The following is a 14,885-nucleotide window of genomic DNA, read 5'->3' on the forward strand; positions in this document are numbered from 1 at the left end:
GTTGCCACATTCATTGCGAACCCATTGATGTATAATGCTATTTATTTGCGATTCGATTTTACGCTGTGGAAGGGGAAACAGTCGACGCGGTAGGCGTGGCTGACTCTCTTCACCATAGTAAACAGTAAAATACAGTACGGTAGTAGGCCTACTGCTTTCTAAGTTGCATCTTATTCACGCTATGGCGCTCGAAACAATCAATTTTGTCTATTGTTTTGACATGCGATGAAACAAATTTTTCACATTTTAATTCTCTAAATTCTCTAAAATCATTTTGTTGTTATATATGATTATTTTTGCTAAATCATGCATTCTATGACAGACAAATATATTGTTTGCAACCGATAAAATATTCATACTATTACATAATATAATACATATTTAAAATATGTGTGTATGATCATAATTCTATGCAAAAATTTATCATAAGTTATGAATGTCAAAAACTGAGATAAATCATAGATTACAATAGTGTTAACAGTGGCAATTTCCTGAAAAATCATAGCGTGAGGTGTTTGCTGTTTTCTACAGTTAATATTCACCAAGCCAGGTTGATAATATACCTTCAGTTGAGCCAAATATATATGACGGCTGAGGCATAAAAAAATTTATACATTGGGCTTGTTGAGTTGAAATTTTCTATGATTCTCTCTGTAAAGTAGCTTATCTTCCGTTCTTACTAGTTGATTCTACATTATTTAGACAGTCCAATATGAAAATTCAGTAGATTCTAAAGATGAAAGCCATGCAAACATACAAATTAAGGAAGAGTAAGCATGCATAAAAGGTAGGAAAATCATGAAAGTGTTTTACATTTAACCAAAAAGTACCCTACCGTATAAGATTAATTGAAAGATGATTCATCATCTTCTATTATTTTTGTTAACATATCGATTTTTCACCTCCACTCGCATCTTGTCATTCATTACACAAGGTTGGCAGAAGCTTTTCTTTATGTCGATTAATGTTGATTGAAATTGATTTTGATTAGGGCACCAAAAGAATAGATCATTTTCTATTTGAAGCATTCAAATTAAATCTATTGAACATGATTTAGCATTATGAGTTATGACGTATGACTTAGCATTCACAGATTTAGTTGGGTGAAGCTATTTGAAAAATGTACCTGATTATCAATTTCATGGTTTTTATACCATTCTAGTTCATTGTGATCATTGAAGGGTTGAAGTGATGAGTTAGTTCAAGTGAATTGTAGTACACAAGTATATTGTGCTTATAATGGGCTCTTCTTTATTTTCTATCGATGTTTTGCTCCAGTAGAGAAAATTTAAAATGTCGGTTTTACATTTTATAAGTTTCATAAATAATATAAATTAACAGTAATATAAATTTGATAAGTCCAGTATTAAATTAATCGATGTTGATTTTCATTGTATCGCTTTGTATCAATGTTACTTGCACTGTTTTCATCACTATTCTCTCAGAAATTGGTTTTTTATGAATTTCATGATCTGAAAATTGAAATTCAAATGCTATTTGGATGACGTTCACATTCCACTGGTTTTTTTACAATAATTGTTACGTTGAAGAGTGAGGCAATTCAATCCATTTGGAAGTAAAAGGAAATCACAGTGCGATTTGAACAGTGGATGATAACTTTGAAATTCAGTTGCTCAATTAATTTCGGCTTGATAATATCATTTGTAATATTATAGTTGATCAGAAATATGCATTGTATATAATGTTTATATTTCAGTTTGACTAATCTTCTATCACAGTCTCGCTTTCATTTATAAACATGATAATCCTAAATACGTTGATTACCTTAAAGATGTAGCTTATCTTACGTCGAACAATGTACAATACAAACAATTTTCATTAAATTACTATTATGATGATCATTGGAATTTCTGCCTGTGATTGAGAAAAAGTCATTTTATGAGCCTTGAAATTCGTACCTAGAAAAAGTTGCATTATTACTAGATTTTTTCACTATTTATTTTTCACTATTTCTGTGATTATAGAGATCAACTACTTTATTCTGAATCAGGATAAGGATAAATAGGGAAATTGTGAGATGGGGATAACATCCATAGTTACATAGCATCAATTTGAAAGCTCTGATAATAATTATTTGAACGGAATTGTACTGTACATTGATTTTTGTGATTATAGAGATCAACTACTTTATTCTGAATCAGGATAAGGATAAATAGGGAAATTGTGAGATGGGGATAACATCCATAGTTACATAGCATCAATTTGAAAGCTCTGATAATAATTATTTGAACGGAATTGTGATTCTGGCTTGGTATTGCCTCTCCATGTTCAGTGAGAATAGAAAGCTTCAGAGTAATTCTTTCTCTCTATATGTGATAATATTGGTAATATTTGGTAACATTTGTTAATATTTGAACCGAATGTGCAATAAATTAATCTACTTTCAGCTTGAAAATTTTCAACTTATCAGGAGTACAGTGTTATCATATATTATCTCAGGTAGGCCCACCCTTTTATTTTTTTTTGTTCACGTGATCTGATGATATTCATTCCATTATCAAGTGTTTAAATTATAAAGAGTGATGAAACAAGATAAAACACAAGAAAAGCTATGAAAAGAAATTTTGAATCTTCATTTTTCACAAAATAAGGATAAGATGAAGGAGTCGGACACATAATATATCATGAAACTTCGTTGGAAAACATCAATATCTGAAACTAGAGTTATCAAATTGTGTTACCTCTGACTCGTATGGAGAAGGCACAGTTCAAATTAATATAATAAATTCTGTGGGCAAACAACGAAATCCTGATTTTTATCATGAGCATGGTTAAATCAAGAAAATTGTAATATTTTTTAGAGTATTGAAAAGTGAAAATCTATATACAGCGCATGTCAAAACAATAGACAAATTTAATTGTTTCGAGCGCCATAGTGTAAATGGGATGCAATGAAGACAGCAATATTATTCTGTTTACTATGGTGAAGGGAGTCAGCCGCGTCGGCTGTTTCCCCTTCCACAGCGTCAACTTGAATCGCAAATACATAACAATATACATCAATGGATTTGCAATGAATGTGGCTACAATAGTTATTTGTCACATTGTTCTGTAAAATTACTTGCTCCGAAGTTAATCGGAGAAAACAAAAAAATCAAATCGAAAAACCCCTAAATTTTTACATTATATTATTTTATCAAGGAAACTGTTCGATTTATTGACGAAATGAATCCGACTAATATTGTAGACCTTAATTTAACTTATCGAATGACATATGATAGATTTTTTTCGATTAATGGTTACAGAGATAATTGATTTCCAGTTTGCTGTTTACTATGGCTAAGACAGTCAGCCGCGCCATTCCACGTCGACTGTTTCCCCTTCCACGGCGTCAAATCGAATCGCAAATACATAACAATATACATCAATGGATTTGCAATGAGAGTGGCTACATTAATTATTCGGCTCATTTTTCTTTAAAACTACTTGCTTTGAAGTTAATCGAAGAAAACAAAAAAATCAAATCGCAAACCCCCTAAATTTTTACATATATATCATTTTATCAAGAAAACTTTTAATTTTATTGAAAAAATGAATAAAACTAATATTATAGTCCATAATGTAACGAATCGAATGGCATATAATTGAGCTGTTTCCGATCAATGGGTACAGAGATAATTGATTTTCCGTGATTACCTGCATTTTTCAACTTTGAGGGGGGCTAGGGGGGAAAGCTTGGGACTTTTGGGAGAATGACCCTCTGGGAGGGTTCTATCGATGGTAAAAGATTCAGCTTTTATTTAATTTTCGGATCGAAAAAACCTTTATTGACTGGGCTATGAGGATAATAATATGAAACTCTAATGAACAATTACTGATAATATATGACAGCTCATCAAAATTCTTTCGCAAACTTCTTATGTTTACGTGAATAATGTTCAGGTAAGATTGATTATCACTACTGCCAAACAACTCAATCTGAGATTGAAAAATATCCTCTATTATAATAGTATTGTGAGTCTCAAGAGAAATATGCTCTTCAGGGTCATTTATAAGAACCATACAAAAAAGGAAAAATTAATAGGAAAACGAAAAATAAGCTATTTAAAATCTTGTAATAAAGGAGAAATTTAAAAAAGAATTAAGAAGGAATAGAATTAACTCTGAGAAAAGAATAGGAGAAAGTTAAAGTTAAAGGAGATAAGAAAGTCTATTACTATTAATGAAAGAAAAAAATACAGAGCTCGGTCATCTCGTGACACATATCGCCACATTTAATATATATATATATATATATATATATATATATATATATATATATATATATATATATATATATATATATATAAGTTTTTAAATAATAGAAACCAGTAAATACAGTGTAGTAATACATTTATTCAAATGGTTTGAGGTCCTCTTCGTTAGTTATACGTTTTACCGGAGAGTCTTGTTGTTTATGAATGAGAATCTTTGCATCACTCACCCAGACATATGCTAATTTATTGTTCTATTTAAGATCTCTAGCTTTATTCAGTAGAAATTTGTTGTATGCAGTGAGATGATCGTTTACATAGATATAACCTGGTGGAAGATTACAGTTCAAGTCTCCATTTTTCAAGTGTCCTTTTGCTTTCGCCGCACATTTCCAATTAATTTTGGCAGTTCTTGACGTGAAGCGAACTATTATAGATTTTGTCTTATTTTTAGAAGACGGAACCCTATGAGCAACAGAGATATCGTCTCTTTTGAACGGAGTATTAATCGCTCTAGCAACAGATTCTAGGATTGTGTACACATTTTCATTTTTTGTCTCCGGAATCCCTGCTATCTCCAAGTTGTCCAAACGAGTGTACTGCTGTATTTCATTAATGTCTCTTCGAAGTTTAATATTTTCAAATTCAAGCTTCTTACACTGCTCTTTCACTGATTTGTTTTCTGCGCGTACAGTTTCCAATGACGATTTCAAACTTTCAACAGTTGAATTAAGAGTCGTAATGATTTTACTCTACTCTTCGAGTTTAACATTAAATACCTTAGTGAGGGTGTTTTCGATAGTTTTTGTCAAAGTGGACTCAAGATCGTTGCTGTCGGTTGAAGAAGATTTTTCTTTACATTTGTCGCACTTCCAAGTTGATTTCTTCACTCCGAGTTTTCTAAAATTCTCTAACGTACGAATTTAGTACACGTTGGATGGAAAAAAATCCTACATCCACAGCATTCTAGGATATCTTTCGAGTTGTTGAAATCAAGAGTTGATTAATACAATATCATTTTACTAAGGATTAATAGAATTTTACTACAATTCAACAGAATTGTTCAAAAATTAATATAATTATAGTAGCTACAACCGGTAGTTGAATACCTACCTTCATTTCTATTAATGCCGGAGATCTCATTGACAAATGTGACAAGGAAAAGAAGAGCATCCTGATCGATGTTGAGCCTGAGAGGGAGAAGGGAGACTTTCATCTTGCACTCCTGCACATCGACTGCTGGCTCCGGTCGAATGTGCAAAGCCCGGATTCGCACCTGAACAAAACATGCCCACTCTTGAAAATGCTAATCGAAATTTCAGTCCAAAAGGTGGTTTAGTAACCCAACTAAATCCTTCTAATTGTCCAAGCACAAGCCTGGAGCTTAAGTGGGTCTCAGCTTCAATTAAAAAATGAAGAATCAAAAAGTGAATGTAATTCGTCAAACCATTAATATTAATAATAAATATTCAATTATAATAAAATAATTCAACATTCAAGGGACAAATATAGGGTTACGAATAAGGTGGGAATAACGCATAGTAATGTGCTGATAAAAAAGTGAAAATTTCAATACATTTTTAATACATGATTCAACTATATTGATGCAAAGTTCTCGACGCGAAATTGACAATAAGACTCATGAACATTGACTTATGAAACACAAAAAACATTGATTACAGTAAAGGATACAAAGATGGAATTGAATTATATAAGAAACTAGCCGTCAGGCTCGCTTCGCTCGCCATATCCGTCTAGCCAGGGGGCTCCGCCCCCTGGACCCCCGACTGGATCGTCCAAGGATGAGATCAGCAGGCTCGCTTCGCTCGCCTGCATTTTTCATTTGAGCGTTTTTATCATATGTTAGGACAATCCAGTCGGGGGTCCAGACTAAACGTCTGGCTAAACGGATATGGCGAGCGAAGCGAGCCTGACGGCTAGTAATATAATATTCCCAGGATTGAAGTAGCAGTGCCTAATCAATTTCTCCGCGATAAATGCATTTAAATCTTCAACTTGATGCTAACCTAACAAAGTCAACTCAACTTAAAGCCAACCTGACAAAATTATTAATTTAGTTGCCAGTTAACAACTGTTTCCAAGAGGTACTCTATCTAGATTATAGTTCTATATTAACATATGATATGGAAATTTCAATTATAATTAAGAGATTGGGAGAAGAAGAATATACATGCTAAAAGACAAACTTTAAACCCTTAAAAACAACCCTTAGAGTTAAAATATTGCCAAAAGATTTCTTAGTGCGCCTCTAAAGGGCCAACTGAACATACCTACCAAATTTGAACGTTTTTGGTCCGGTAGATTTCTAGTTCTGCGAGTGAGTGAGTGAGTGCCATTTCACTTTTATATATATATAGATTAAAAAGCTTGAGCCTGAAAAACTTTTTTCGCCCATATATCCAAGAAGATATATTCTAATTTACATTACTGTAGTAATGACTATCAAATAAAGTACGGGAATAAGAATAGACATTTACGAAGATATTCGATGTGAATTATTGATTTTCAGTGCTGAGTTGCACCAACTAGAATTTGTAGTACCAACTTTAAGCATTAGTTGTGAATATTGTAGGTGTAGGGTTGATACAGTTAAGTCTAAGCAAGCCAGTAAAAAACAAAATGAAAATAGATGAGAGTGACCTGTAACCTGTATCGCTTGCATTATTCTGGTAGTAGTAAGTTGAATGTACAGTAACTTAGAAGCTAAACGTTTTATGAAATAAGGGTAAGAAAATATTGCAATTTGCTTCTATCTAAGGATTATTCTAATACGCAATATTTTACGGCAACATTGAAATGCAATACTTAGTAATGAACGAATTATTACCATGTTAGCACTGGACTGCTTCGGACAATCAATGCTAGAGTATTGGTAGAGGAACTTGTTCATTTCGGATGAAGCCAGCAGATCTCTGATTTCAAACTCCTGAATTAACAAAACCTGCCTGGAAGCCGTTTCAGCGTTTTTACTGAACACATCGTACTGAAATCTCACCTGAAAACATTATTAATTTAATCAATTAGATGATGTAGATAAATAATACGATAATTACGAAAGAAACAGACAATCGCTTGAAACTTCTTTCAATCCAGAATTTTCACATAAACAATGTGAATGTAAGTTCATGTTAACATTTTTATTCTTACCAATAGCTTCACCCCCAAAATTTAATTGGAAGTAAATGATCATTTTGAATCTTTGGAAATCAACATTTTTGTTCATTTAATAGCTTCACCCCCAAAATTTAATTAGAAGTAAATGATCATTTTGAACCTTTGTAAGTTGAGAGTTCAAAGGGAGCCGGAAACACTAAAATTTCAATTTGTCAAACACTATCGCCAAAGAAACAACTTTCGAGTTTCAAAAATTGTGCAGTATGTTCATTTTTCAGATTTCAAAGGAGGAAACCTAATTTTGGATAGAGTTAATTAATCTATAATTCAACACGGAAATTTTGTTAATGAAACACCTAACAATAATGATAATAATGATGATAGTTGCTTGATGTTATCAGATTCATTTACTTCAACGAAATTGAAATAATTTGAATGTTTAAGCATTTATTGAATTATAATAAAGGCTTCATAAGACAGGGGTGGACCAGAAACTTCTGTTCTTGAATTTTTTCCAATAATCAATTGAATTGCTGTCCAACAATACAATTATTGTCCAACATCTTATAAACGATTTTCACTTGATAAAAAGTAAAATTAAATCCTTGACAATGACGTCAAAGTTGGCTGTGGACCCTTAAAATGTTATTGATTCATAATTGTCTAATCTTAGATGTTTAATAGAATATGAGAAGTGATTTATAAATTTGAGAGTTGGTTGGACCCACTTTATTCAGTTGCAGCTCCATGAGAACATCATGCTGTCTACCTTTGCCGCCCCTATCTTGCCAGCGTGAAGGGATATTGCAGAGTTTGTTTGGAGGCCGTTGATTGTGATCATGGACGCCATGCAGTGAGTTTCGGTGGTGGGGGGAGTAGCGCTGATGTCCTCTACTATCCGAGTTGATATTCACCTTCAATAAACAATGAAATAAATAAGTGAATCACACAAGCATCACATTCTATTTTATTCATGCGTTTGTATTTTAATGACTTACTGCCAATCAATTTTTTATTTTTGACAGAATAGTTTTGGTTGGAGTATAGAAAATAATTGAAGACTTACTTGTTCCAGTCAACTATGGCTTATAGAGGCAAATGTTTGGAAGACAATTTTCGACCCCGCAGCTCCGTTTAGAGTAGTAAGGAGATAAACATGTCGAAAGTATCCACCCCTACCCACTGTGTGTGCTGAGTGGGTGGGGTGGTTGAAAGTTTTTTTTTTGTTTAAAACCAAAATTTTTTAGTTTATCGCATATCTCGAAAACTATGCAACTTAGGTCGGCCTCTAACGACAGGAAAAGTGTGTCGAGTCGATCATGTGGGAACGAACATATCAACGGACGAGGAAGAAATTCAAGCAAAACAAAAACAGGTGTTTGGCAGCAGTTTCTAACATAAGATGAACAAGTTAATTATTCAAATTTTCGCTATACGCTTTTATTTAATTTCGGAACAATGCGTTCAACCGAAAAAACTACCGAAACAAAAATGAAGCTTGATATGGAAACTTGATAAATGAAGACAATATTGACATATTAATACATCCTATCCTACATATAGTCAATTTAAGCATTCTAGGTATACATTAAGCATACAGAGGTATGTCTGTTTCGACATGCAAAGCGAGGGTGGCTCTTCCTGCTATCGGGATCCGAGGAAAACAGATTGGTCACTCTATAAGTCTGACCTTCTGTCTCAACTTGGGTCACTGGGCAGGAGGGTTACCTGCTTTGCAGACATTGATCAGATTGCTTCTGACCTTCAGAATGCAATCATGAGCTGCTTTCAGGACAGTTGCCCATTGCGGCGGGGAAAGAGTCACACCAATACTAAGTGGTGGACTGCTGACCTTGACCGCAAAAGGGCGGCTATAAGGAAGCTTCATAACCATTGCAAACGGAGCCGTATTTGGGAGCCATACCACAGGGCACTGACAGAATACAGTCTTGCAATCAAGAAAGCTAAAGAAAACTCCTGGAGACAATTTACACAAGAGGTAAACAGTCTCAGCGCAGCAGCGAGACTGCAGCGTGTTTTAGCTTTAAGCCCAATTGGCCTCTTGGGAACTCTTAGGTCGCCAGGGGGACAATATACCACTGGAATTTATGGAAGTCTCAAACTTCTTCTTGAGACTCACTTTCCAGACTGTACCTTCGAGAGTGATTGCTCAGGCATGTCTGGCAATAGCGAAATGAGCTCATGGCCGAGAGCTGATCGTGGAAGCTGGACTTTAGCCAGGCGAATTGTCACACTCTCCAAAGTTAAATGGGCCATATCCAAGTTTGGCCCCTTCAAATCTCCTGGGGGGATGGCATAATACCAGCTATGCTGCAACAAGGACCAGAAGCTCTAATAGTTCTCTTGTGTGAACTTTTTAGAGCAAGTCTAGCCTATGGGTACATCCCTCAAGCCTGGTGTCTCAGTAGAGTGGTCTTCATTCCAAAGAGAGGAAGAGCAGACTACTCAACTGCAAAATCATTTCGTCCCATCAATCTCACATCGTTTCTCTTGAAGACGCTGGAAAGACTGGTGGAAAGACATCTAAGGAAGGGAATGCTTTCAGACACTCCCCTCCACAGGAATCAGCATGCTTATCAGCCTGGCAAGTCCTGTGAAACAGCCCTGCATCAGCTTGTGAGCAGGACAGCCTTGCTGCCAGGGAGATTGCCCTGTGTGCCTTCATGGACATTGAGGGCGCATTTGACAATGTCACTTACAAGGCCATGGTCCGAGCTGTCCAGGGGCGTGGTCTTGAGCCTGCCATATGTAGTTGGGTTGAGGCCATGCTCTGCTCCAGGCGAATCATGGCTGATCTTCAAGGTGAGTCGATGGTGATTGCGCCTGCGAGGGGCTGTCCGCAGGGAGGTGTGCTTTCACCTCTTCTGTGGAACCTTGTGGTCGATGGTCTCCTTAATGAACTCACAAGTTCAGTATGCTGATGACATAGTCCTCATGGTACAGGGAAAGTTCACCAACATTGTTGCTGACGTCATGAACGTCAACCTCAAAACTGTCAATGAATGGTGTTTTGGAGAGGGACTAAGTATAAGTACCTCAAAGACTGCAGTCATTCCATTTACAAGGAAAAAGAGCCTGGAGTCTCTCTCCAGGTTGAAACTTGGATTTACACGGCTTGAAGTATCAAGTACAGTCAAATATTTAGGGCTGACCATTGACTCAAAGCTGACTTGGAACAATCATTTAAACAATACACTGCATAAAACTAAATGGGCGCTTATGACGACAAGAAGATTTGCAGGCTCCATGTGGGGGATAAAGCCTCACATAGCTCTGTGGCTGTACAAGGCAGTAATAAGGCCTCAGGTAACTTATGGATCACTAGTCTGGTGGACATTTACAGCCACAGCCAAACTCACAAGTCTACAAAGGATGCAAACACTTCTAGTCACTGCAGCTTTCAGGAGCAGCCCGTCAGCAACTCTTTAAGTTGCTCTTGGCTTACTGCCATTGAACATTTTTATTATGGCAGAGGTACGGAAATCAGCCTATCGACTGAAAGTTGTAGGCCAATGGAGATAAGGCCTGTCTGGAACAGGCCACTGCACAATCACCAAAGCTGTTGCTCACAGCCCTGTGCTTGAGATGACGTCAGATGTCATGAGCACGGAGTTGGTTTTTACTACACCTTTCTCTGTTAAATTCTGCTTCAGAGAGGAGTGGAAGTCTGAGGAAGGGCCCCATCCCAAAAGAGGCAGCCTTGTCTGGTACACAGACGGTTCTCTCATTGAAGGGAAATCTGGCTATGGGGTGTACAGTGATTCACCTAGAACACAAGTCTATGCAAGTCTGGGACAACACTGCACCATCTTTCTGGCAGAGATTTGGGGCAACATGGCTTGTGCCAACATAGGCATTGCCAGGCGCTACTGCAATAAGCATATAGTAATCCTGTCAGACTGTCAGGCAGCCCTCAAGGCTCTTGACTCCAATGAAATCAAGTCCAAATTGGTGTGGGAGTGCCACAAAACGCTCAGCAGGCTTGCAACGCTCAACTCTGTGCATCTTGGTTGGGTACCTGGCCATGTAGGCATAGGAGGTAATGAGCGTGCAGATGAGCTTGCTAAGCGGGGTTCTGGTATGCCATTCCTTGGCCCAGAGCCGGGCTGTGGCATAAGTGAAACAACTGCCTTCCACACAATAAATAAATGGTCCAGGGACTTACACCACCAGCAATGGCAGGGTCACCCTGGTCAAGCACTTGGCAAACGACTGCTGGCAGACAAAAGCCCTCGCTTCACCTGGTGGCTGGTGAGTCTGGGTAGAGGTCAGGTCAAGCAGGTAATTGCCCTGATAACTGGACATGGCCACTTCAGGAAACATCTCCACACAATTGGACTCAGAAATGAAAGCCAGATGTGTAGGCTTTGTAATCAGTCTGAAGAGACTGCTAAGCATATCATACTGGATTGCAGAAGTCTTGGAGCTAGAAGAAGGGCTCTTTTTGGCTGCGAGCAACCAGGTGATGAATGGGATGTTGGTATAGGGAAGAAACTCCTGAATCTTGTAAAGGACACGGGAGTTGGTTTGCCTAACTAACATACTTTTGGGACACACAATAAGCTTCGGTTGATGTGTGATGTTCCTCGAATCTTTGGATCTTGAATCCGTCCCTTCAAAACATAAACATAAACATAAGCATTCTAGTTGGACACTTTCCTTGCGCTCTCAAAAAAGCAAGGGTAATACCTATTTATAAATCAGGTCCCAAAGGCATATTCTCCAATTATTATAGGAGACCTATTTCTTTGTTGACAACATTATCTAAAATTTTAATTTGAATTTATTACTCATTGCATGTACAACAATGAAATTGTTTGGCAATCATTACATATTACAAAACAAAAAAATCACAACAAAACGTCATTCGTGTCATAAAAACACTCATCAGCCGGCAAGTCCTTAAATTTTTTCTTGAGCTGCACTATATTGTCAATGTCCTTAAGGTGGTGCGGCAGGGAGTTGATCATTATTTGGCTCATATGAATTGGATTTTTCTCGTAGAACGATGTCCTATGTTGTTGTATTCGATAGGTGTTCCTTGAGTGTGTGTTATAATTGTGTAGGTCAGCACCTCTTGTCCACGTCGATGCATGGTTGAGACCAAATGCTACAAACTCCAGAATATACAGGCAAGGTAGTGTGAGCATCCCTGTTGCTCGGAATAATTCTCTACATGGAGTTCCAGGCGGTATTTTGAACATTACTCTTTTTTGTGTTCTGAATACTGTGATAATTTTCGGTGACGTGCCTCAAAAGAGTAATCCGTAGGTAAGAAGAGACTGAAAGTATCCATAGTATGCGGAGAAGACTATCTGCTGATGCATTGTTCTTGCTAGTGTAGCAATTGCGAATGTGGCCTTACTAAGTCGTCTCAGAATCCATCTTCAAACCCAGGAAGCTGCAGACATTTGCTGGTTTGACCTGCTTCAAGTCCATCTCGAAGTAGAAAGAGTCAGGAGCGTTGAAATGATTTATGGAGAAACTGAGATAGCAGTTCTTTTCAATATTCACCTTGATTTGATTTGCTTCACACCAATTTCGAATACTCTCTACAACCTGTTCTCCCCCACTCTGCATCTCCTGGATAGTATCACCTATGATGACAAAGTTGGCATCATCGGCGAACAATACACTACTGGCTCCTGGTATATTACTAGGGAGATCTTTGATGAATAAGGAGAATAATATAGGTGAAATTATTGTTCCCTGTGGTACTCCTCTCTTCAATTTACTGCAATTGGATCTGTATTTATAATTTTCCACATTACGGGATTTTGCTTCAATTTCGACCACCTGCGATCTACCTGTTATGAACGATCTCATCCAATCAAATACAGATCCTCTGAATCCATAGTGATAAATCTTTTCCATCAAGATATCGTGATCAAGACTATCGAATGTTTTTTTGCAGATCGATGAATAAACCTAAAGCCATTCATTGTTATCCAGGGCGTCATAAATTTTGAACAGGAACTCATTAACAGCATCAGTAGTGGATTTTCCTCGCTGAAATCGAAATTTAAATGAGAACAATCTCATCTCCAACTCACAGTATGGTTTTCAAAAGTCCAAAAACACATCTGATACTCTTTTCAATATGTCTAGGGCTATCTCAAGCAGTATTAAATTAAGAAGAAAAGTGCTGATAACCTTTTTTTGACTTGGTAAAAGCCTTTGATACAGTTGACAGTTGATACTCTAATAAAAAACTTGAATCATTGGGGATAAAAAATAACTCTCTTCGATGGTTCAAGAGTTACTTTCACAATCGGCAGCAATCAGTATGAATTGATACCTCCCTCGCGTTCGCTACCTTTCAGCCTGCCGCTCTGCTCTGCTCCCCACGCCACGCATCAACCAAATGAGTGGTTGACCCACCCGCCACCAGGGTGCGCCTCAGTCGCCGCCACCCGTTCCTGCGTTTCTATTGGCCGAGCACCGCCGGCCAATAGCAGCGCAGGTGAACTCGGGGACTGTGAATAAAAGGGGGCTACTCAGCTACCCTCGATAGCACTTGCTCACTAGCAGCCTTCCACTGAAGAGCCAGAAGAGACCACCAGCCGAGACCACTACCGAGACCAGGAGCAGAGCAGCGAGCAGGCCAATGAGGGAACCACGGCGAGACTAACCGCAACCTGAGGAGGCCTCCTTGTCTACTACCCAGCCGATGCCTAGGAGGAACCGAGCCGGCCGCCGAATCCAGAAGAGGAGGGCCCTACGTCAGCTTCGCCAGGTGGAGGAGAGGCTGAGGCTGTACACCGCCGCGCCAGCTGCGCCCAAGACTTAGCGCCCCAGCCTAACAACTGGCGCGCGGTTCTGGATGCGCGGGTTGGGTGCCGAACCGACATCGGAGTGTGTGCAGCGGAAGCCTACGACCCTGCCTGCTCGGGGTTTGAACGAAGGCCCCTTCTAAACGAGGAAGTGGTCGAGGAGGTCCTCCCGGCGGAGATTCGGCACGACCTCTGGCTAGTAGATCACCCGGTCAGCCCTCTCCGTTGCCGGGTAAACCAGAGTGGAGACTGCGAACCATTGACTTGAGCCCCTGCCGACCTGCTCTCGCACCAGACGGACCTGCCGGGACCCTCGCGCGGCGTGGTATTGCGCCAGTCGACGACTACTAAACATCTAGCCTGCCTTGGTCCCTTTTAGGGCCACCAGCAACAATCTTGGTCCCTTTTCAGGGTCACCAGCAACAAACTTGGCCCTTTTCAGGGCCACCAAAAGCCATTGTTTTTCAGACAGTGGTAACAAACCCCTCGCTCGACCCGACTGACTAGCCCAATTGATGAACGAGCCACACCTTCCGCCATATCAGTATAAATGTTGAAAATAGTGATAAAGAAAATGTTGAGTAAGGAGTAGTCCAGGGAAACACCCTTGGGCCACTGCTATTCCTAATGTATATCAACAATCTGTCAAAATTAGTAGTTGAAGGTGAGTTGTATATGTTTGCTGATGACACAGCAGTAGGTAGTGTCTATTGGGAGCACTTGGGAGGAGGCCTACATGAAT

The 14,885-nt window shown here is 38.5% G+C and overlaps 1 protein-coding gene across 3 annotated transcripts in view; it reads right to left on the reverse strand.

The window, feature by feature from the left end:
* Positions 1-14,885, reverse strand: part of LOC111056989 (autophagy-related protein 2 homolog B) — a 113,131-nt gene that overhangs the window by 19,815 nt on the left and 78,431 nt on the right. For all 3 annotated transcript variants that reach the window (XM_039427516.1, XM_039427517.1, XM_039427518.1), the window contains 3 exons: positions 8,078-8,263; positions 7,063-7,230; positions 5,328-5,490 (listed from right to left, as the gene is read on the reverse strand). In XM_039427516.1, coding sequence (XP_039283450.1) covers positions 5,328-5,490; positions 7,063-7,230; positions 8,078-8,263 — 517 coding nt within the window. The remainder of the gene's footprint in view (positions 1-5,327; positions 5,491-7,062; positions 7,231-8,077; positions 8,264-14,885) is intronic.

Source organism: Nilaparvata lugens, chromosome 4, assembly GCF_014356525.2.
Source record: "Nilaparvata lugens isolate BPH chromosome 4, ASM1435652v1, whole genome shotgun sequence".
Lineage (NCBI taxonomy): Eukaryota > Metazoa > Arthropoda > Insecta > Hemiptera > Delphacidae > Nilaparvata > Nilaparvata lugens.